This window comes from Pristiophorus japonicus, chromosome 14 (assembly GCF_044704955.1).
Source record: "Pristiophorus japonicus isolate sPriJap1 chromosome 14, sPriJap1.hap1, whole genome shotgun sequence".
Lineage (NCBI taxonomy): Eukaryota > Metazoa > Chordata > Chondrichthyes > Pristiophoridae > Pristiophorus > Pristiophorus japonicus.
In genome coordinates, this window is record NC_091990.1 from 168378126 (window position 1) to 168401582 (window position 23457).

The window sequence follows — 23457 nt, forward strand, 5'->3', positions numbered from 1 at the left end:
TAAGTATCAGAGGCTGGACTTTTGTTGGGCCGGTGCCTCTATCGACGCCCCGGAGGGACAGTAATGGGTATGCAAATGATTTCCGGCCGGCCGGCCAGCTTCCGGCGCCCCGCAGGGAAATTTGGTGGCAGTTTTGCGGGGGGGCCGCTGAGCAGTACCCCCAGGGGGCGACGCACCGGCGTGCAACCACCCTCGGTCGCGACAGCGCGGTGAAATTTGTTTTGAGCGGGACCCGTATCGCCCCCTAATGGGACAGCCTGGGAAAGCGGGCGGTCCGAGCTGTTCCGGCAGCGATGAGGGAAGGAATGAATACATGAGGTAAGTGTGATTGTTTGTTTTTGCGATTTATCTTTAGGTATAGGGAATGGGTTTTATTGGGTGATTTTTTTTCCCCCCCCAGCGAAGCCTCTCTTAGAGTGCTTCGAGGCCAGCTCTTTAGCAATGGATTTTCCCTTGCTCAGCCGGCCGAGCACCCTAAAAGAGACGTGTAACGCCTCCCTTAGCACTCCGCCCCACACTCAGGGCCCAGCTGCTGAATTTTGTGGCTGCAAACGGAAACCATTTCTGTACCGGCCTGCTGCCATTATCGCCCGAAAAATCCTCCAATGGAACATCCAGCCCAAAGTGTTTTGTCTGTTTCCCTTTCTCCATTGTTTGTTTATTCCTCGGGCTTTTATTGTACATGGACCTGTCCCGTGTCTTTTCATCGCATTATATGTCTGCGTGACCTTTTCTCGCCTAACTGTTTTCTTTTAGGTCATGTGACGACACTTCAAAAGCACTTCATTGGCTGCAAAGCAATTTGGGACATCCTGAGGCCGTGAAAGGCGCTATATAAATGCAAGTCTTTCGTTTTTCCCCTTTCTGTGACTAGTGTGCCTGTTGGTTCTATCTCCTCTCCTCCACCTTTTCCATATTATTCCAGCCTGATGAAGGGTTCGCACCACAAATACTGATTCACCCGTGTATTTCTAGCGTTTTTTGTTTTTAAGTCAGATTTCCAGCAGTTGAATCTTTTTCGGTTTATTTTATTAGAATTACCATCCCTGCCTTGGTATGGGTCTATCATATGGCACAGGGAGCTCGAGAACCGTGCAGCTAAGTGTCAGCTGTGGCTCAGTGGGTAGCACTCGCCTGTGAGTCAGGAGGTTGCGGGTTCAACATAGAAACATAGAAAATAGGTGCAGGAGTAGGCCATTCGGCCCTTCGAGTCTGCACCGCCATTCAATGAGTTCATGGCTGAACATGCAACTTCAGTACTCCATTCCTGCTTTCTCACCATACCCCTTGATCCCCCGAGTAGTAAGGACTACATCTAACTCCTTTTTGAATATATTTAGTGAATTGGCCTCAACTACTTTCTGTGGTAGAGAATTCCACAGGTTCACCACTCTCTGGGTGAAGAAGTTTCTCCTCATCTCGGTCCTAAATGGCTTACCCCTTATCCTTAGACTGTGACCCCTGGTTCTGGACTTCCCCAACATTGGGAACATTCTTCCTGCATCCAACCTGTCTAAACCCGTCAGAATTTTAAACGTTTCTATGAGATCCCCTCTCATTCTTCTGACCTCCAGTGAATGCAAGCCCAGTTTATCCAGTCTTTCTTGATATGTCAGTTCCGCCATCCCGGGAATCAGTCTGGTGAACCTTTGCTGCACTCCCTCAATAGCAAGAACATCCTTCCTCAAGTTAGGAGACCAAAACTGTACACAATAGTCCAGGTGTGGCCTCACCAAGGCCCTGTACAACTGTAGTAACACCTCCCTGCCCCTGTAGTCAAATCCCCTTGCTATGAAGGCCAACATGCCATTTGCTTTCTTAACCGCCTGCTGTACCTGCATGCCAACCTTCAATGACTGATGTACCATGACACCCAGGTCTTGTTGCACCTCCCCTTTTCCTAATCTGTCACCATTCAGATAATAGTCTGTCTCTATTTTTACCACCAAAGTGGATAACCTCACATTTATCCACATTATACTTCATCTGCCATGCATTTGCCCACTCACCTAACCTATTCAAGTCACTCTGCAGCCTCATAGCATCCTCCTCGCAGCTCACACTGCCACCCAACTTAGTGTCATCCGCAAATTTGGAGATACTACATTTAATCCCCTCGTCTAAATCATTAATGTACAGTGTAAACAGCTGGGGCCCCAGAACAGAACCTTGCGGTACCCCACTAGTCACTGCCTGCCATTCTGAAAAATACCCATTTACTCCTACTCTTTGCTTCCTGTCTGCCAACCAGTTCTCAATCCACATCCGCATACTACCCCCAATCCCATGTGCTTTAACTTTGCATATTAATCTCTTGTGTGGGACCTTGTCGAAAGCCTCAAAGTCCAAATACACCACATCAACTGGTTCTCCCTTGTCCACTCTACTGGAAACATCCTCAAAAAATTCCAGAAGATTTGTCAAGCATGATTTCCCTTTGACAAATCCATGCTGTCTTGGGCCTATCATGTCACCTCTTTCCAAATGCACTGCTATGACATCCTTAATAATTGATTCCATCATTTTACCCACTACCGATGTCAGGCTGACCGGTCTATAATTCTCTGTTTTCTCTCTCCCTCCTTTTTTAAAAAGTGGGGTTACATTGGCTACCCTCCACTCCATAGGAACTGATCCAGAGTCTATGGAATGTTGGAAAATGACTGTCAATGCATCCGCTATTTCCAAGGCCACCTCCTTAAGTACTCAGGGATGCAGTCCATCAGGCCCTGGGGATTTATCGGCCTTCAATCCCATCAATTTCCCCAACACAATTTCCCAACTAATAAGGATTTCCCTCAGTTCCTCCTTCTTACTAGACCCTCTGACCCCTTTTATATCCGGAAGGTTGTTTGTGTCCTCCTTAGTGAATACCGAACCAAAGTACTTGTTTAATTGGTCTGCCATTTCTTTGTTCCCCTTTATGACTTGCCCTGATTCTGACTGCAGGGGACCTATGTTTGTCTTTACTAACCTTTTTCTCTTTACATATCTATAGAAGCTTTTGCAGTCCATTTTAATGTTCCCTGCAAGCTTCCTCTCGTACTCTATTTTCCCTGCCCTAATCAAACCCTTTGTCCTCCTCTGCTGAGTTCTAAATTTCTTCCAGTCCCCGGGTTCGCTGCTATTTCTGGCCAATTTGTATGCCACTTCCTTGGCTTTAATACTATCCCTGATTTCCGTTGATAGACACGGTTGAGGCACCTTCCCTTTTTTATTTTTACGCCAGACAGGGATGTACAATTGTTGTAGTTCATCCATGCGGTCTCTAAATGTCTGCCATTGCCCATCCACAGTCAACCCCTTAAGTATCATTCGCCAATCTATCCTGGCCAATTCATGCCTCATACCTTCAAAGTTATCCTTCTTTAAGTTCTGGACCATGGTCTCTGAATTAACTGTTTCAGTCTTCATCCTAATGTAGAATTCCACCATATCCAGGGACTTGAGCACAAAAATCTAGCCTGACACTCCAGTGCAGTACTGAGGGGGTGCCGCACTGTCGGAGGGGCAGTACTGAGGGGGTGCCGCACCGTCGGGGGGGCAGTACTGAGGGAGTGCCGCACTGTCGGAGGGGCAGTACTGAGGGAGTGCCACACCGTCGGAAGTGCAGTACTGAGGGAGCGCCGCACTGTCGGAGGGGCAATACTGAGGGAGTACCGCACTGTCGGAGGGGCAGTACTAAGGGAGCGCCGCACTGTCGGAGGGGCAATACTGAGGGAGTGCCGCACTGTCGGAGGGGCAGTACTAAGGGGGTGCCGCACTGTCAGAGGAGCAATACTGAAGGAGCGCCGCACTGTCGGAGGGGCAGTACTGAGGGAGCGCCACACCGTCGGAGGGGCAGTATTGAGGGAGTGCCACACTGTCGGAGGTGCTGTCTCTCAGGTGGACCTAAAAGATCCCATGGCATATTTCGAAGAAGAGCAGGGGAGTTATCCCCGGTGTCCTGGCCAATATTTATCCCTCAATCAACATAACGAAAAAACAGATTATCTTCTGGTCATTATCAGATTGCTGTTTGTGGGAGCTTGCTTGTGCGCAAATTGGCTGTCGCGTTTCCCACATTACGACAGTGACTACACTGGGTCTGTGCAGCAGAGCAGGTCTCCAGTCGTCTTGGTTAACCCTTGCCACTGGACCAAGACCTAGCTCTGTCAAGCCCGTGTGGTGGCTGGTGTGCAACGGTCACCCCACGTTAAAAAAAACAACGCACAGGCATCTTCCACCATTCAGGATGTAGTTCGGGATCCGGAATATTAGGTCCATCATTGAAACACCTTTGAACTCACCCCTTTTTGGTATGGAAGCAAGTTATCCTCACTTCGAGGGACCACCTCATCATCATCTTAGGCAATCCCTCAGGACCGAGGAAGACTTGCTTCCACTCTTCGCATGAATTCTTAGGTGACTGAACAGTCCAATACGGGAATTACAGTCTCTATCACAGGTGGGACAGTCAGTCATTGAAGGAAAGGGAGGGTGGGACTGGTTTGCCGCACGCTCTTTCCGCTGCCTGCACTTGATTTCTGCATGCTCTCGGCGATGAGACTCGAGGTGCTCAGCGCCCTCCTGGATGCACTTCCTCTACTTAGGGTGGTCTTTGGCCAGGGACTCCCAGGTGTCAGTGGGGATGTTGCACTTTATCAGGGAGGCTTTGAGGGTGTTCTTGTAATGTTTCCTCTGCCCACCTTGGGCTCGCTTGCCATGTAGGAGTTCCGGGTAGAGCGCTTGCTTTGGGAGTCTTGTGTCAGGCATGCGGACAATGTGGCCCGCCCAGCGGAGCTGATCAAGTGTGGTCAGTGCTTCGATTCTGGGGATGTTGGCCTGGTCGAGGACACTAACGTTGGTGCGTCCTCGTCCAGGCCAATGATGATGACTCTCCAAAAGTACTTCATTGGCTGTAAAGCGCCTTGAGACGTCTGGTGGTTGTGAAAGGCGCTATATAAATCCAAGTCTTTCTATCTTCCCAGAGCATAATCTAACTTCCAATTTTTACCAGTGGTAGTTAAAATCTAATCACATTAATAAAGCTGAGAGCCACTTGGTTTGGTGCAGTTGGTAATTCTTTCTGCCACTTACTTTGAATGTGAGATTCCTTGATTCCAAATTCAAATGTCAGCTCTGTATCTTTGGTTACATTTCCAACCCGTTTCACGAGCTTATTCCCTGCTTGCTCCTCATACCTAAAATATCTAAACATCAACAGAGAAAGAGTTTTCCCTCTTGTTCATAGAGTAAACAACAACAGCTTACATTTATATAGCACTTGTAATGTAACAGCACATCCCAAGGCGCTTCACAGGAGCAAAATCAGACAAAGAAATTGACACTGAATCAAAGAAGGAGATATTAGGACAGGCGACCAAAAGTTTGGTTAAAGAGGTAGATTTTAAGGAGCGTCTTAAAGGAGAAAAGGGAGGTGGAAAGGTGGAGAGGTTTAGAAACACAGAAACATAGAAATTTACAGCGCAGAAGGAGGCCATTCCGGCTCATCGTGTCCACGCCGGCCGACAAAGAGCCACACGGCCCTTGGTCAGCAGCCCTAAAGGTTACATATAAACCTACAACAATGACGGAAAGGCAAAGAGCACCCAGCCCAACCAGTCCGCCCCACACCACTGTCACAGAAAGGGGATTCCAGAGTTTGGGGCCTGGACAGCTGAAGGCACGGCCGCCAATGGTGGGGCAAGTGAAGTCGTGGATGTGCAAGAGGCCAGAATTGGAGGAATGCAGAGTTCATGGAGGGTTGTCGGGCTGGAGGAGTTTACAGAGATAGGGAGGGGCGAGGCCATGAAGGGATTTGAACATGTCGCTGAGAATTTTAAAATGAAGGCGTCCGGGAATCGGGAGCCAATGAGGGTCAGCGAGGTCAGGGGTGATGGGTGAACGAGTCCTGGTGCGAGTGAGGACACAGGCAGCCGAGGTTTGCAGGAGTTCAGGTTTACATGAGGCGGAAGATGGGAGGTCGGGCAGGAGAGCATCAGAACCATCATAGGCAGTCCCTCGGAATCGAGGAAGACTTGCTTCCACTCTAAAAATGAGTCCTTAGGTGGCTGAACAGTCCAATATGGGAACCACAGTCCCTGTCACAGGTGGGACAGATAGTCGTCGAGGGAAAGGGAAGGTGGGACAGGTTTGCCGCACGCTCCTTCCGCTGCCTGCGCTTGATTTCTGCATGCTCTCGGCGATGAGACTCGAGGTGCTCAGCGCCCTCCCGGATGCTCTTCCTCCACTTAGGGCGGTCTTTGGCCAGGGACTCCCAGGTGTCAGTGGGGATGTTGCACTTTATGAGGGAGGCTTTGAGGGTGTCCTTGTAACGTTTCCTCTGCCCACCTTTGCCTCGTCTGCCGTGAAGGAGTTCCAAGTAGAGCGCTTGCTTTGGGAGTCTCGTGTCTGACTTGCGGACAATGTGGCCTGCCCAGCGGAGCTGATCAAGTGACAGAGAATGTCAGGGCCTCAGCTGTTTATAGCACCAAAGGTGAAAGGTTGTCAGTCTAGTGATGGAAACTTGACCCAATTGTGTCTCACTGAGTCCAATGGTAGAATCCATCATTGGTGCTAGATTCAACCATTCTGCACCTGGACTCTGGAATTCTCTGCCTACCCTCCTTCCTCTGCCTGCCTCGTTAATCTCTTACCACGTTCAACGCCTTCTCAAAATCTCTCTCTTAATCTACAACTTCACATCCCCTACCTCCTCCTAGTTCCCGCTTGGTGCCCATTTCACGCTCCCCCCTTCGGCGAAGGTCCATGGGATATTTTGCTGAATTAAAGGCGTTATTTAAATGCAGTTATTGCTGTTATGTACATAGAACACAACAGCTAGCTTTCAGTGAATTACAAGGCAGTGGCCCAATCTTGGGCGAGCAGCTGACATCTACACACACCAATTTTGGCCCAGAAGATTTTACTCACATTTGTTCAGTGACTACAAAGGTGACAATAGCATCGGTCGCAATTATGTCATCCTCCAAAGCGGCCTGAATCTCTTTGGGTAAATTAATTGGATTAACAATGTTGACCTGGAATGAGAAATAATATCAGATGACAATGTGGCACAGGAAGAGGAGAAAAATAAAAGGATGCACTTATTTGTACTGCCAAAATGGCCGACATGCTCCACTCTTTGTTTCTGATTGGTCCCCTTGGAGGGGTGAAAGGTGCAGACTAGTTGCACGTGAATGGACATACAGCATTGTACCACGGATGCATTGTACCTCAACAGCTAGCAGCAACCAGGGTCCCCAATCTCGCGCTAATCGCATAGTTTAGAAGACTCGAGTGAAGGGCTGGTTCATTCTTTACTGTTCACACTTCGCTAATTCTGAGAGAAAAGGGCAAGATACAGACATTTTGGGCAAAGCCTGTTTGCAAAAGCCAGGGGCTAGATTTTTGTTTGGATTGCGCCTGTGTTCGCGTCCTGAGGGAGGGGCGGTAGTGGTATGGAAATGATTGCCGCCGGGTTGGCCAGTTTCCAGTGCCCCGCCAGGAAATTCGGTGCCGGTTCTGTGGTGGTGCCGCCCGGGAGTGTCACACCGGTGTGCAATGCCCCTGGTATCGTGCCGATCTGAACATTTGTTTTGCGCTGACCCCGTAATGTCCCGTAGCCAACCCGTCGGAGAAAGCGGGCGGTCCGAGCTGTACCAGCAGCGGTGAGGGAAGCAATGGCTGCAGGAGGCAAGCGTGATTGTCCTATTTTTGTGATTTATTTTTATTTGGGGTGAGGAATATATTGGGAATTTTTGTTGTGCCGATTTTTTCTCCAGGCAGGCCTCTCTTAGGGCTGGCTCTTTAGCAACAGAATTTCAGTTGCTCAGCCGGCCTAGCGCCCCAAGAGAGATATGGCACACCTCCCTTAGCGCTCCGCTCCACTCTCAGGGCACAGCAACCGAATTTATTGGCTGCCGTCGCAAACCATTTCCCGGCACAATATTTACCGTCCCGCCGCCATTAGAGCCCTAAGAAACCTCCAACTGAAAGTTCAGCCCCATGCGTTACGGAAATGATCCCTTTGACGACCCTGGAGCACCGGCCATGCAGAACATCCATGTGCAAGACAAGCGACTGCCCTATCTCTGCCATTCGGTACAGCAGCACCAGTTGGAACCCTTGGGCGTTGAGGAAGTTTGATGGGCCAACTCTCGTTGACTGTAACTGGACCAGTGAGGAGGGCGAAACACAACCTGGTAGAACTTGGGAAGCTGCAAATGCCAGAAGGGATGTTTGTTCATTCTTGGAGGAAGGAGTCTAGTTGTGGTGGGTGCATACATGCTCATGAAGGTTGAACATCCTTGAAAGGATGTTGGCAAAACCGATGAATCAGAGGCTATCTATGACCATCTTTAAATGTGATTAAAAATATTGCCCCTCAGACAGGATTGTTCAGTATTGGGATATTCAATGGCTAATTTTACTGGGATCATATCACCTGGAGAGAGGTCAGTAAAAAGTATGTCCAATAAATAAATAGATAGGAAGATAGATACATATATACAAAGTTATATGTGGTCCACATATTCACAATGAACAAATATAACGTTAAGCCATTACCTTTTGTATATGATCATCAGACATCCGCTTCACTACATCATGTCAGACAAAGATTTCTGTGAACCTCAGCTTTTAACGGCAGGACTTACCCTGGAGCAGACTAAACCATTGACACTCAGTTGGTGATTTCTAAAGTCGATCTGATTCTCAGACTGGGTAAGGCCAGTAGCTTGGTAGACCCCCCATCCTTGCAGTGCCATAGTATTTACTTGTCACTGAAGTGAATTTAAGGATTGTTTGTAGCAGGGAGCTAACTTTTAATCAACCTGCTTCAATAGAAAACACGAGAGATTTTAGTGGGTGGCTCATACAGCTGCTCAGATACCCCAGGGTACAATACTAGGCCTCCTCCATCCATGAATAACAGAGGAGATGCACCAGTTGGATTAGAACAGGTAGAAGATACATGCCAAATAACTCCAGTACACCTGGAATACTGCGTGCAGTTTTGGTTTCCATATTTACGAAAGGATATACTTGCTTTGGAGGCAGTTCAGAGAAGGCTCACTAGGTTGATTCCGGAGATGAGGGTTTGACTTATGAGGAAAGGTTGAGTAGGTTGGGCCTCTACTCATTGGAATTCAGAAAAATGAGAGGTGATCTTAGCGAAATGTATAAGATTATGAGAGGGCTTGACAAGGTGGATGCAGAGAGGATGTTTCCACTGATAGGGGAGACTAGAACTAGGGGGCATGATCTTAGAATAAGGGGCCTCTCATTTAAAACTGAGATGAGGAGGAATTTCTTCTCTCAGGGTTGTAAATCTGTGGAATTCACTGCCTCAGAAAGCTGTGGAGGCTGGGTCATTGAATATATTTAAGACAGAGATAGACAGTTTCTTAACCGATAAGGGATTAAGGGGTTATGGGAACGGGCAGGGAAGTGGACCTGAGTCCATGATCGGATCAGCCACGATCTTATTTGGTGGAGCAGGCTCCTCTTTCTTATGTTCTTATGTAGCACTGATATGTCAGAGAACAAGGTCTATTTTTGCCCATGTTCGAAGGTCTATAGGGAAATCAGAAAGATCCATGAATTGACAGAGGGAGTATCAACTGCCTTGCATACGACAATCAGGAGTGTAACCTGCAACGCATCCCCTCCAACACCACAACAGAATAGAATGTCAACCTGGAAGAGCCAGTGGATTGTCTCCAGGTCACTGGAAGCTATCTGCAGCAGGAACTCTCGCTAATATTTTCCCTAGCCAGGGTGTCGTACAGCAGCTGAAATCAGTTAGCTCAACACAAGGCAGGAATCGAACCTGGGACTTTCTTGGGTTTGTGGCTCAGTACCATGTCACATTCTGCATTCCCCCACGGAACCATTGAGGGACCTTAAAAAACTGAGGCTTAATCAAAATGAAACGATGCCTCAGAATTTGTGAAAATCATTCATACGCTGACATTCTTCACTGCTCTCGAGATAGAGCTGGGGTTATGTAAATACCTTTCGGTGCATGTACTACATTTTTAAGTGAAGTAACGGACAGTATGGCTATTCCCCTCTGTTCTCTGCATTCTTACCCTTCCTCCAGTCCGGTCGGCCAGCTTCCCGAGCTCCACCAACCTACAGTCCGTGCCTTCTATTGTCAGAATCGATACAATCACCCTAGAGCAAGGACAGAAGTTGTAAACTGCAGGACAGACCGAGTCTGTGTTTTAATACTCCTTTGCTATGACTTTCGGATAACAACAACTTGTATTTATATAGCGCCTCTAACACAGTAAAACATCCCAAGGCGCTTCACAGGAGCGTTAATACACAAAAAATTTGACACTGAGCCGCATAAGAAGAAATTACGGCAGATGACCAAAACTTGGTCAAAGAGGTAGGTTTTAAGCAGCGTCTTAAAGGAGGAAAGAGAGGTAGAGAGGCGGAGAGGTTTAGGGAGGGAGTTCCAGAGCTTGGGGCCTAGCCAGCTGAAGGCACGGCCACCGATGGTTGAGCGATTATAATCAGGGATGGTCAAGAGGGAAGAATTTGAGGAGCGCAGATATCTTGGGAGTTTGTGAGGCTGTAAACAAGGATTTGTAAACAAGGATGAGAATTTTGAAATTGAGGCATTGATTAACCAATAGCCAATGTAGGTCTGCGAGCACAAGGGGTGATGGGTGAGCGGGACTTAGTGCAAGTTAGGACACAGGCAGCTGAGTTTTGGATGATCTCAAGCTTACGTGGGGTAGAATGTGGGAGGCCAGCTAGGAGTGTGTTGGAATAGTCAAGTCTAGAGGTAACAAAGGCATGGATGAGGGTTTCAGCAGCGGATGAGCTGAGGCGGGCAGAGATGGGCGATGTTACGGAGGTGGAAATAGGCGGTTTTAGTTATGCTGCGGATATGTGGTCGGAAGCTCATTTCAGGGTCAAACATGACACCAAGGTTGCGAACAGTCTGGTTCAGCCTCAGACAGATGCTAGGCAGAGGGATGGAATCGGTGGCTAGGAAAAGTAGAGAGACCACAGAGGAGGAGGATTGTATGGACGAACCTCAACCCAACATTTGGAGGAGGGGGACTCGGGGACTCAAGGGTCCAATCTACCTGCAGCCACCTCTTCCTCAACCAAGGAAGTAGCGGGGCCAAGTGGCTTGTAGCAAGGCACACCGAATGGTCCAGCGAATCCGCGGAAGTTGATTCGGTGAGGTAGGCATGTTCAGAGCCAGACAGACGTCAACCTGGACATGGTAGCACTGTCGAGGGCGAGCGTCGACATCGGTCAAGAGCTGCTCCAGGCGACAGGTGGGTTAGCCGGCAACACTGCCACGCTTTCAGCGTGTCATTCGGAGGACATGGTGCGGTGATGCGGCAAACCGCCGATGCCATGCGGCAGACGATGGACTCAGTATACAGCACTGCACCCCAAGGTACCGTACCACCTGTCCCGGCAGCCGAGAGTCAGGAGGAAGCGGTTGCTTCTGACTCTGGAAACGGGTTTTCGGATACTGATTCTTCTCTGGGATCCCAAGAAGTGTCTCTCCCACTGTCACCCACCCCCCCCCGCACCCCCTCCCCCCCCCCCGCACCCCCTCCCCCCCCCCCCCGCACCCCCTCCCCCCCCGCACCCCCTCCCCCGCCCCTCCCCCCCACCCCCGCACCCCTCCCCCCCCCCGCACCCCTCCCCCCCCCCGCACCCCCTCCCCCCCCCCCGCACCCCCTCCCCCCCCCCCGCACCCCTCCCCCCCCCCGCACCCCTCCCCCCCCCCGCACCCCCTCCCCCCCCCGCACCCCCTCCCCCCCCCCCGCACCCCCTCCCCCCCCGCCCCACAGTAGCAGCGCTCGAGGTGCCCTGCTGCAAGACGGCTCGGAGTAAATGCAGGTAGAACCGGGGCAGGGGCACCGTTCGGGGGAAAGGGTGTGTTAAGGTCAGAGGGGGTGGGGGCAGAGGCAAGGCTGGCCACAGGTAGAACTTTTGCCTGGTTGTGGGGGGGGGGGGGGGGTGATGTTGTTGTTAGCGTTATTTCAATTGATATTAAAAATTGTTGACTGTTGGTGGGTAGTCTGTTTAAATGTTTTCAATGTTTGTATCTGTTAATTGTTTTTTTCCGCTTAAGAATTATATGTAAGTATAAGTTTCTAAAAAAAGGTTTTTTCAATTGTGTTAAATTATAAAAGATTTTATTACACTTACAATTCTTGTGTAGTGTCTTTTACACACAGGTTAACCATCAATACAAGGGTTGCAAACGATGACCAGGCAAGGATGAAACGTAATGTGACGTAACTGTCACCATCGTAACTTCAAGCAAAACGTTCATTTATGAGCTGCTGACGCAACAGTCTTGTAGTTGCGTAACTACCACGGGGCTTTTCCAGTGGTGTGGGGGGGCGCTGGTGGCATGAGTTCATGGCCAGGCTGATTTTCCTCCTCGAGGTCCTCGTCCTGCTCTTCCTCCTCCTCCTCTTCTGTCTCCCCTCTCTCCTGAGGTGGACCGGCGGTCCCAAGTGACAATTCCTATCCCCTCCTGATCGCTAGGTTATGCAGCATGCAGCACACCACAATGAACTCAGCGACCTGCTCAGGGTGGTATTGTAGGCTGCCTCCAGAGTGGTCCAGGCATCTGAAGCGCTGCTTCAGCACTCCAATTGTCTTTTCGACGATATTGCGTGTGGCTATATGACTCTGAGTGTAACGATGCTCGGCATCTGTCCGGGGCTTACACAGGGACGTCAAGAGCCAGGGAGCGAGGCCGTATCCTTTATCACCAAGCATCCAGCACTGACCTTGTGGCTGACTCTTAAACAGGTCAGAGACAGTGCTCTGACGCAAGATGTGTGCATCATGCATGCTCCCTGGAAAGTTGGCATTTACTGCCATGATTATTTGCTTGAGGCCGACAACGAGCTGCACATTCAGGGAGTGGAATCCCTTTCGGTTACGATAAATCTCTGACTCTTCTAAAGGTGCTCGCACGGCAATGTGCATACAGTCTATTGCGCCCTGGATCTTGGGTAAGCTTGCTATTCTCGAGAACCCTAAATCCCTCTCACTCTGTGCCTCCCTGGTCATAGGGAAGTTTAAAAAGTCCATCCTGCATGCATAAAGGGCCTCAGTCACCTGTCAAATGCAGCAATGTGTGGCGTGCTGAGAGATGCAGTAAATGTTGCCAGCTGAGGCCTGAAAGGAGCCCGATGCATAGAAGGAAAGTGCCTCAGTAACCTTAACCTCAACGCAGTGTGGTCCTGATGGTGCAGATCTCCCTTAATGAGTTGGCATATCTCAGCGATGACCTCCTTTTGGAAGCACAGCAAGTGATCAGGTATCTTGGCCTTTATTGCAAAGGGGATGGAGTATAAAAGCAGCGAAGTCTTGCTACCGCTATATAAGGTATTGGTGAGGCCACACCTGGAATACTGCGTGCAGTTTTGGTTTCCATATTTACGAAAGGATATCCTTGCTTTGGAGGCAGTTCAGAGAAGGTTCACTAGGTTGATTCCATGGATGAGGGGGTTGATTTAAGAGGAAAGGTTGAGTAGGTTGGGCCTCCACTCATTGGAATTCAGAAGAATGAGAGGTGATCTTATCAAAACGTATAAGATTATGAGGGGGCTTGACAAGGTGGATGCAGAGAGGATGTTTCCACTGATGGGGGAGACTAGAACTAGGGGGCATAATCTTAGAATAAGGGGCTGCCCATTTAAAACTGAGACGAGGAGAAATTTCTCAGAGGGTTGTAAATCTGTGGAATTCACTGCCTCAGAGAGCTGTGGAAGCTGGGACATTGAATAAATTTAAGACAGAAATAGACAGTTTCTTAAACGATAAGGGGAGAGGGGGTTATTGGGAATGGGTGGGGAAGTGGACCCGAGTCCATGATCAGATAGCCATGATCTTATTGAATGGCAGAGCAGGCTCGAGGGACCGTATGGCCTACTCCTGTTCCTATTTCTTATGTTCTTCTAACACACGTTCTATCGGACAGGTCCAGGTATGATCGCTGCTCCTTGTAAATGCGTTGGGTGTAAGGTCTCCTCCTCCTCAACAGTCTGCTACCTCTTTGATTGGGCACATAATGCCCTTCAATAAACCTTCTTCCATCTCTATTCTGCAGCATGTGAGTAGTCATCAGTACTAGCTGAGAAATTACAGGCCCCATTACTATAAATGCCCTAATCGGTCTTCAAAATTCTTGAATTGTCCTTAAACCACAAATTTACTCAAAATTGACCACAATGTGCTCAGACAATTTTCAAGATTTTAAAACACCCGTAAAATCATTCACAAATTACTTCAATGCTCCCATCAACTTTAAGCCGCCGTTTCCTCAACTTCATCCGATTTACAACATGGCGTGCATGCCGCCGGATTAAGCTCAGGCGAGTGCAACTTTTTCTGAGCGTTTTTTTGGGCGGGCGGTAATTTGGGCGGTAGTTTCCGTCATAAACAGTCTTCTGGGCGGTACACGAGTGATGCTGTCAGATTTGAGGAAAAAAAAAATGGGCGGGCGGTTTCGCTTATCGCTGGCGGTAAGTGAATGCCGAATTTACCGCCGGCGATAAATGGGCGGTAAACGGGCGGTAGTTTCCATTTGAATACACATATGGGTGGTAAAGAGCTTCTCGGCAGTAAATAGGTGCTAAAATGGGCGGATGGTGGCCGAATATCTAGCCCTTAAATATTTTAAGAAGAAGGAAAGCCTAATGTAGATTAGGAATTCCACACGTGTGATGCCCTTGAAGAATACAGCAAGACACTGTGCAATTCCAGCATCAACTGCAACACAGTAAGGATGTAGGGAGAGGAACGTGTAGGAGGGGGTAACTGGAGCTTAGATAGAACACGAGAAAAAGGTTCATAGAAAACTGAGGAAGACAAGAAATGATTGAAGTCGGGAGATAAATGAAGGAGGCTATAGGTGAGGAGGGACAGTTTATCAGAGAACAGTGTTCTCAGATGTGGGAATATTTAAATCTAGACAGACTTTTGCAGGTTAGTCTGATGCAAATTGGCAGCTCGCTGTAACATATAGACAAACTGATCCATATTTACAGCCTTGTTAAACAACCTTGAAGTGAATGTCATTCATCTCATTGCTACTTGTGGGAGGACAGACGCACCAACGTTAGCATCCTCGACCAGGCCAACATCCCCAGCATTGAAGCACTCGATCAGCTCCGCTAGGCAGGCCAGATTGTCCACATGCCAGACATGAGACTCTAAAAGCACGCGCTCTACTCGGAACTCCTTCACGGCAAACGAGCCAAAGGTGGGCAGAGGAAACATTACAGGGACACCCTCAAAGCCTCCCTGATAAAGTGCAACATCCCCACTGACACCTGAGAGTCCCTGGCCAAAGACCGCCCTAAGTGGAGGAAGTGCATCCGGGAGGGCGCTGAGCACCTCGAGTCTCGTCGCCGAGAGCATGCAGAAACCAAGTGCAGGCAGCGGAAAGAGCATGCGGCAAACCTGTCCCACCCACCCTTTCCCCCAATGACTATCTGTCCCACCTGTGACAGGGACCGTGGTTCTCGTATTGGACTGTTTGGCCACCTAAGGACTCATTTTTAGAGTGGAAGCAAGTCTTCCTCGATTCCGAGAGACTGCCTATGGTGACTTGTGAGAGACCAATAGCGTAGAATGGCTGCTGCAGTAACCTACATAATATTCACTTCACAAAAGTTATTCATTGTATATGAAATGCTTTAAGATGCTTCTTCAGCATGATAAGGTGCTATATAAATGGATCTCTTTCTTGCTTTAAATATAAATAAAACTGTGGAATGTAAAAGAAGACTGCTTACCCGTTTAAAGTTGCTTGCTCTCCGACGTCAGTGTAAAACTGTGTGGAACCCTCACACACATTTTCCTTCACACTCTCCAAGTATCCCAGGCCTGTGTTTGCCCTCCCATCTGTGCAGATGATGACCTAAAGTAAAGTAAGCAGAATTCGCTGCAGTTACAGACCTGTCCTTGAGAGAGAGAGAAAACAGGGAATTATAGACCGGTCAGCCTGACCTCAGTAGTGGGTAAAATGATGGAATCAATTATTAAGGATGTCATAGCAGCGCATTTAGAAAGAGGTGACATGATAGGTCCAAGTCAGCATGGATTTGTGAAAGGGAAATCATGCTTGACAAATCTTTTGGAATTTTTTGAGGATGTTTCCAGTAGAGTGGACAAGGGAGAACCAGTTGATGTGGTGTATTTGGACTTTCAGAAGGCTTTCAACAAGGTCCCACACAAGGGATTAATGTGCAAAGTTAAAGCACATGGGATTGGGGGTAGTGTGCTGATGTGGATTGAGAACTGGTTGGCAGACAGGAAGCAAAGAGTAGGAGTAAATGGGTACTTTTCAGAATGGCAGGCAGTGACTAGTGGGGTACCGCAAGGTTCTGTGCTGGGGCCCCAGCTGTTTACATTGTACATTAATGATTTAGACGAGGGGATTAAATGTAGTATCTCCAAATTTGCAGATGACACTAAGTTGGGTGGCAGTGTGAGCTGCGAGGAGGATGCTATGAGGCTGCAGAGCGACTTGGATAGATTAGGTGAGTGGGCAAATGCATGGCAGATGAAGTATAATGTGGATAAATGTGAGGTTATCCACTTTGGTGGTAAAAACAGAGAGACAGACTATTATCTGAATGGTGACAGATTAGGAAAAGGGGAGGTGCAACGAGACCTGGTACATCAGTCATTGAAGGTTGGCATGCAGGTACAGCAGGCGGTTAAGAAAGCAAATGACATGTTGGCCTTCATAGCGAGGGGATTTGAGTACAGGGGCAGGGAGGTGTTGCTACAGTTGTACAGGGCCTTGGTGAGGCCACACCTGGAGTATTGTGTACAGTTTTGGTCTCCTAACTTGAGGAAGGATGTTCTTGCTATTGAGGGAGTGCAGCGAAGGTTCACCAGACTGATTCCCGGGATGGCGGAACTGACATATCAAGAAAGACTGGATCAACTGGACTTGTATTCACTGGAGTTCAGAAGACTGAGAGGGGATCTCATAGAAACGTTTAAAATTCTGACGGGTTTAGACAGGTTAGATGCAGGAAGAATGTTCCCAATGTTGGGGAAGTCCAGAACCAGGGGTCACAGTCTAAGGATAAGGGGTAAGCCATTTAGGACCGAGATAAGGGAAACTTCTTCACCCAGAGAGTGGTGAACCTGTGGAATTCTCTACCACAGAAAGCTGTTGAGGCCAATTCACTAAATATATTCAAAAAGGAGTTAGATGTAGTCCTTACTACTAGGGGGATCAAGGGGTATGGCGAGAAAGCAGGAATGGAGTACTGAAGTTGCATGTTCAGCCATGAACTCATTGAATGACGGTGCAGGCTCGAAGGGCCGAATGGCCTACTCCTGCACCTATTTTCTATGTTTCTTGCAGATGCAAATTTTGTGCCACGTGTTGTCCTTTCCCACTATAAGTTCCAAGGTCTAAGAATCAGAGTAGAGTGAAAAACCAACATCTAGAGACAGGACAGCAGTCGAGACAATTGGTCTCAGTGCTTCTCTTGCTCCTTATTGGTATCCAACAATTCCTGCTGGAGAGCAACAGTATGTGTAATGTTGAGCAAGGACAGAATGGAGGTAGACATCCCCTGCTGCTGAAAAATCTGCCAAAGTTCACACATCAAAATAAGGTAATTTGACAAGGTACCAGAGAGTGGCCAGCACCCATGGAAATGTAATGTAGGAACGGTCAGTGCTTTAACGAGAAGAGGTGAGGGGATCATTTTTTTTTTAATTGATCTGTTTTTTAGGTCCCTCTACACACTTGCCATTCTCATGTGGTCTATTAGTACAAGATCCAACACCGTCTCCAGTGCGCCAGTGCAGCCTTCGGCCACCTGAGGAACAAAGTGTTTGAAGACCAGGCCCTCAAAACTGCCACCAAGCTCATGGTCTACAGAGCTGTAGTAATACCCACCCTCCTGTATGGCTCAGAGACATGGACCATGTACAGCAGACACCTTAAGTCGCTGGAGAAATACCACCAATGATGTCTCCGTAAGGTCCTACAAATCCCCTGGGAGGACAGATGCACCAACATTAGCGTCCTCATTCAGGCCAACATCCCCAGCTTTGAAGCACTGACCACACTCGATCAGCTCCGCTGGGCAGGCCACATAGTCCACATGCCAGACACGAGACTCCCAAAGCAAGTGCTCTACTCGGAGCTCCCTCACGGCAAACGAGCCAAAGGTGGGCAGCGGAAACGCTACAAGGACACCCTCAAAGTCTCCCTGATAAAGTGCAACATCACCACTGACACCTGGGAGTCCCCTGGCCAAAGACCACCCTAAGTGGAGGAAGAATCCGGGAGGGCGCTGAGCACCTCGAGTCTCAACGCCGAGAGCATGCAGACTCAAGCGCAGGCAACAGAAAGAGCGTGCGGCAAACCAGTCCCACCCACCCCTTCCCTCAATGACTAACTATCCCACCTGTGACAGGGACTATGATTCCCGTATTGATCTGTTCAGTCACCTAAGAACTCACTTTACGAGTGGAAGCAAGTCTTCCTCGATTCCGAGGGACTGCCTATGATGACGATTAGCACATGGCAGGTGTTCAGGCCACACTGTTAAGAGCTGCGTCCGCATTGAAAAGCACTGAGTTTTGCTTTGTACAGCCCTTGATTACATGAGTAATCGAGAACTCGGTGTACAGAAGCAGCACAGGCATGAACTCACGTCATGTTGCTGTCTAATACAATATTCTTCCTCTTGTTCCTTCCAATTTAAAAACATAATTGTTCCTTCCAATTTAAAAACATAATTTTTCTCACTTAAACCAGAAGACTTTTTGATCAGGTTGATGCGACCAGCTCTGTTAATGCCAGTCAGAGTGGAAAATTGGATGGGGCTGGCAGGGCATACTAAGTCCTGAAGCAATGATTGGAAACTCTAATGCCACACCGATTCCCAGCACTCGAACTAAAATGGATTCTGATTTTGGACACATGGGGGGGTCGATTTTAACCCGGAGTGGGTTTCGAGCGGGCAGGGGGACAGGGTTAGTGCAAAACGCACCTGCTAGCCGAAGTTTCAGGTCTGGGGTACGTTAACTTCTGCCCCTCATTTTAATGGCACTGGTCCATTTAAAGGCCATTGCGAGCAGGTAGAGGGCAGAAAGCGGCTGCCAGCAGGCCAAGATCAGGAAGGCCCTGGTCACTCATCGGTTCCAGGTTCGTGGACGACGGGTTTAGAAGGGAGGAGGGAAGCGTTCTGAGCAGGGGAGGCTGTAACTTGTCTCGTGGGGCCCACAGAAGCATTCCTGCTCCTCCTGGCCTCATAAAGGCCATTTATTGACAACTGGAGGGCCACTTTCCACCCCCCTACCTCCCCCCACCCCTCACTGCCCCCACCACCCCCCCACGCCCACAACCTCCCCACCCACCGCAAGCTGACAACCAGCTTCTTCCTGGCAGGAAAGCTACTGTGGCTTGACTCGCTAAGGCTCCCCTTAAAATGCCATTGGGCTCCTGTTGACATCATAGGACCCCAAGTAGCATTTATGCTCAAGACTCTCACCTGAGTCTGCTGAGCACGTCATCTGCCACCATAACCCGCGTGTTATAATCGATGATCAGCTGGAACGGAGCAGGAAATGGAGACACTCCACCTTAACCGCTCACCCACCCCATTCCCGCCCAGTGAGGAGAGTTAAAATCCCCCCCGTGAGCTCTGTCTGACCAGTTCCACTCTCCATTATCCAAACAGTAACACAATGCAGGCCAACGAATCAGTGGTGCCTGGGTATTTCCAAAGTTGAATGCTGTAAGCCAGCATTAAACAAACGTATAAAACCCAGACTATTGCTGAGATCACAAGTTACAATAATATATTTCTTCTGTTTGGTAAATTTGAGTCACGGGGAGAAGTTTGGGGGCACCCCGTTTGAGACACAAACCTTTTAAAAGTTGAAAAAATTAGCGGCAGGCTAATGTTCTTCAGCTTTTAAAATATTCGGGGTTTGAGCTCCAGGAAGGAAGTGGAGAGTTAAATCAAACGTGTCACTTCCTTCCGGGAACGCAAGAGCCAGTGGGCGGTGGTAGTGGTGCCGCGCTGTACACTGGGGGCCGCGCTGTACACTGGGGGCCGGGCTGTACACTGGGGGCCGGGCTGTACACTGGGGGCCGGGCTGTACACTGGGGGCCGGGCTGTACACTGGGGGCCGCGCTGTACACTGGGGGCCGGGCTGTACACTGGGGGCCGGGCTGTACACTGGGGGCCGGGCTGTACACTGGGGGCCGCGCTGTACACTGGGGGCCGGGCTGTACACTGGGGGCCGGGCTGTACACTGGGGGCCGGGCTGTACACTGGGGGCCGGGCTGTACACTGGGGGTCGGGCTGTACACTGGGCCGCGCAGTACACTGGGGGCTGTGCTGTTCACTGGGGGCTGTACACTGGGGTCTGTGCTGTACACTGGGGGCCGCGCTATACACTGACTGAGAACATTTCAGAATTGTTTGTCACCTATCTCGGCCACCGCGCCTTTAAGCATCGCTCCCAAAGCGACCGGCCTCCCGATGGACACCTCCTGCGGCTGCCGGTGTTCTTGCCCGGCGATGTTGCAGGGGGCGTGACTGAAGGCCAGGTCTGGAGCACTACCGGGGCGATGCGCACGATGATGACATCACGGTCTCCGGGCGAAGGAGATCGGGGCGCAATGCCGTACCGTCGCCGCAAACCTGCCGCTGAATTTAGCGAGAGTCGATCTTCTCGCTGCACCCGGTCGCTAACTGCTTAGCGACCCGTTATCGCCCCCCGGAGGCGATAACAGAAAGTGCTAAGCAGGCCAATTTCTCGGCCATAGAATCTTACAGCACTGAAGGAGACCATTCGGCCCATTGTGAAAGTCTTTGAAAGACCTATCCAATTAGTCCCACTCCCCAGCTCTTTCCCCACAGCCTTGGTTCTAATGGCTTTAACCATAAATGCTGTGTGACTCACCTTTGACCCTGGTCTCTTTGATGCTATTGACACGGATACGAGTGCAGCCGGTCCCAGGGCAGTGGCGCCCCGCTCTCGCATTCTGTGGAGATAAATAAAATATAATGCGTCAAAGTGAAGCATAGCTCTGTCCTGGTCTGCGTTGAGTTATCTGAACTCCACCTGGTGCAAACACCAACACTGTATTCGACGAGGAAGAGCACAACGAAAAGGGCAGCATGTTCCTGTCCACCATCCAGAGACCGCTGCTGGAGAGTGTGTGGACTTTAGTTGAGGACAGGATCGGCATTGACTGTGAACACCCCACACAATCACACAGCCTTGTCGGTTCTTGCTATATTGGGAAGCCCACGAGGAATCAGTGCCTTCAGCAGAGGAGAGGAATAGTTGAAAACAAACAAAAGCAGTAACAAAGGAACCAGACCAGCCAGACCATAAGAATGAAAGAAAAGCCAAAGACAAGAACAGACTGCTCGGCTCACCAACGTACCAGGTCTAGTACTCAAACTCTGCCAGCCTGGTATCCAACAGTGCTGGGATGTTCCTAACATCCATGCCTGGGCAATTCCGGCTGACAGATTATTCCAGGTACCGATCAGCCTGTGTGTGACGGACACCCTCAAAGCCTCCTTGAAAAAATGTAACATCCCCACTGACACCTGGGAATCCCTGACCCAAGACCGCTCAAATTGAAGGAAAGGCATCCGGGAAGGCACTGAACACCGAGGCTCTTCGCTGGGAGCAAGCTGAAGCCAAGCGTCGACAGCAGAAGGAGCACACGGCAACCGAGGCACCCCACCCACCCATTCCTTCAACCACCGTCTGCCCCACCTGTGACAGAGACTGTAGGTCCGGTATTGGACTCTTCAGTCACCTGAGAACTCATTTTCAGTGTGGAGGCAAGTCACCCTCGTCTCCGAGGAACTGCTTATGATGACATGGCAGACTGGTCACGAAAGTAAAAGCCCATGGGATTCAAGGAAAAGTGACAAATTGGATCCAAAATTGGCTCAGAGGCAGGAAGCAAAGGGTAAGGGTCGATGGGTGTTTTTGTGACTGGAAGGCTGTTTCCAGTGTGGTTCCACAGGGTTCAGTGCTGGCTCCTTTGCTTTTTGTGGTATATATCAATGATTTAGACTTGAATGTAGGGGGCATGATTAAGAAGTTTGCAGATGATAGAAAAATTGGCCGTGTGGTTGATAAAGAAGAAGAAAGCTGCAGACTGCAGGAAGATATCAATGGACTGGTCAGGTGGGCAGAACAGTGGCAAATGGAATTCAATCCGGAGAAGTGTGAGGTAATGCATTTGAAGAGGGCTAACAAGGCAAGGGAATACACATTAAATGGTAGGACACTGAAGTGTAGAGGAACAAAGGGACTTTGGAGTGCAGGTCCACAGATCCCTGAAGGTAGCAGGCCAGGTAGATAAAGTGGTTAAGAAGGCATAAGGAATACTAGCCTTTATTAGCCGAGGCATAGAATACAAGAGCAGGGAGGTTATGCTTGAATTGTATAAAACACTAGTCAGGCCACAGCTAGAGTAGTGTGTGCAGTTCTGGTCACATTACAGGAAAGATATGATTGCACTTATGGTACAGAGGAGATTTACGAGGATGTTGCCTGGACTGGAGAATTTTAGCTATGAGGAAAGATTGGATAGGCTGGGGTTGTTTTCTTTGGAACAGAGGAGGCTGAGGGGAGACCTCATTGAGGTGTATAAAATTATGAGGGGCCTAGATAGAGGGGAAAGGAAGGACCTGTTTCCCTTAGCAAAGGGGTCAACAACCAGGGGGCATTCATTTAAAGTAATTGGAAGGAGGTTTAGAGGGGATTTGAGGGGAAATTTTTAACCCAGAGGATGGTGGGGGTCTGGAACTCACTGCCTGAAAGGGTGGTAGAGGCAGAAATCCTCACCACATTTAAAAAGTACCTGGATGTTCATTTGAAGTGCCGTAACCGACAGGGCCACGGACCGAGAGTTGGAAAGTGGGATTAGGCTGGATAGCCTCTTGTTGGCCGGCGCAGACACGATGGGCCAAAATGGCCTCTTTCCGTGCTGTAAATTTCTATGATTCTGTGATGAGGTGGACCGAGTGGTCTTTTATCACTTGTACTGTCATGAACAAAATGTGAGCTTAGCGTGAGCTGCGTCCTGAGATCGTAACTGGGTGGGCTGCTTGAAACCAGCTTGACCATTCTTTCATATTCAGTCCTGGTTGTGATAGGATATAATTGACGTAACCACTCCTTATACCGCACAAACCAATTCCAACGAAACAACAGGTACATGTTGTGTCCTTTCAACCCAATCCTCACTGGGCACGGACGATGAGGCTGCCCGCTCCACAAGTCATTGGTCCCTCGAGTCGAGGATGACTTGCTTCCAAAAAGTTCACAGGTGATTCAATGAAGGACCTAATATTCCAGGTCCTGAACGACATCTTGAAGGGTGGAAGATGCCTGTGCGTGGATTTTTTTAATGTGTGGTGGCCGTTGCACACCAGCCACCAC

General features: G+C 49.3%; 1 protein-coding gene across 1 annotated transcript in view; it reads right to left on the reverse strand.

Annotated features, from left to right (window-relative positions):
• Positions 1-23457, reverse strand: part of LOC139280225 (circularly permutated Ras protein 1-like) — a 151103-nt gene that overhangs the window by 19169 nt on the left and 108477 nt on the right. The window contains exons 12-16 of the mRNA XM_070899839.1: positions 20947-21028; positions 15789-15913; positions 10077-10161; positions 6916-7022; positions 5080-5192 (exon numbers count right to left, since the gene is read on the reverse strand). Of these exons, the coding sequence (XP_070755940.1) occupies positions 5080-5192; positions 6916-7022; positions 10077-10161; positions 15789-15913; positions 20947-21028 (512 nt within the window). The remainder of the gene's footprint in view (positions 1-5079; positions 5193-6915; positions 7023-10076; positions 10162-15788; positions 15914-20946; positions 21029-23457) is intronic.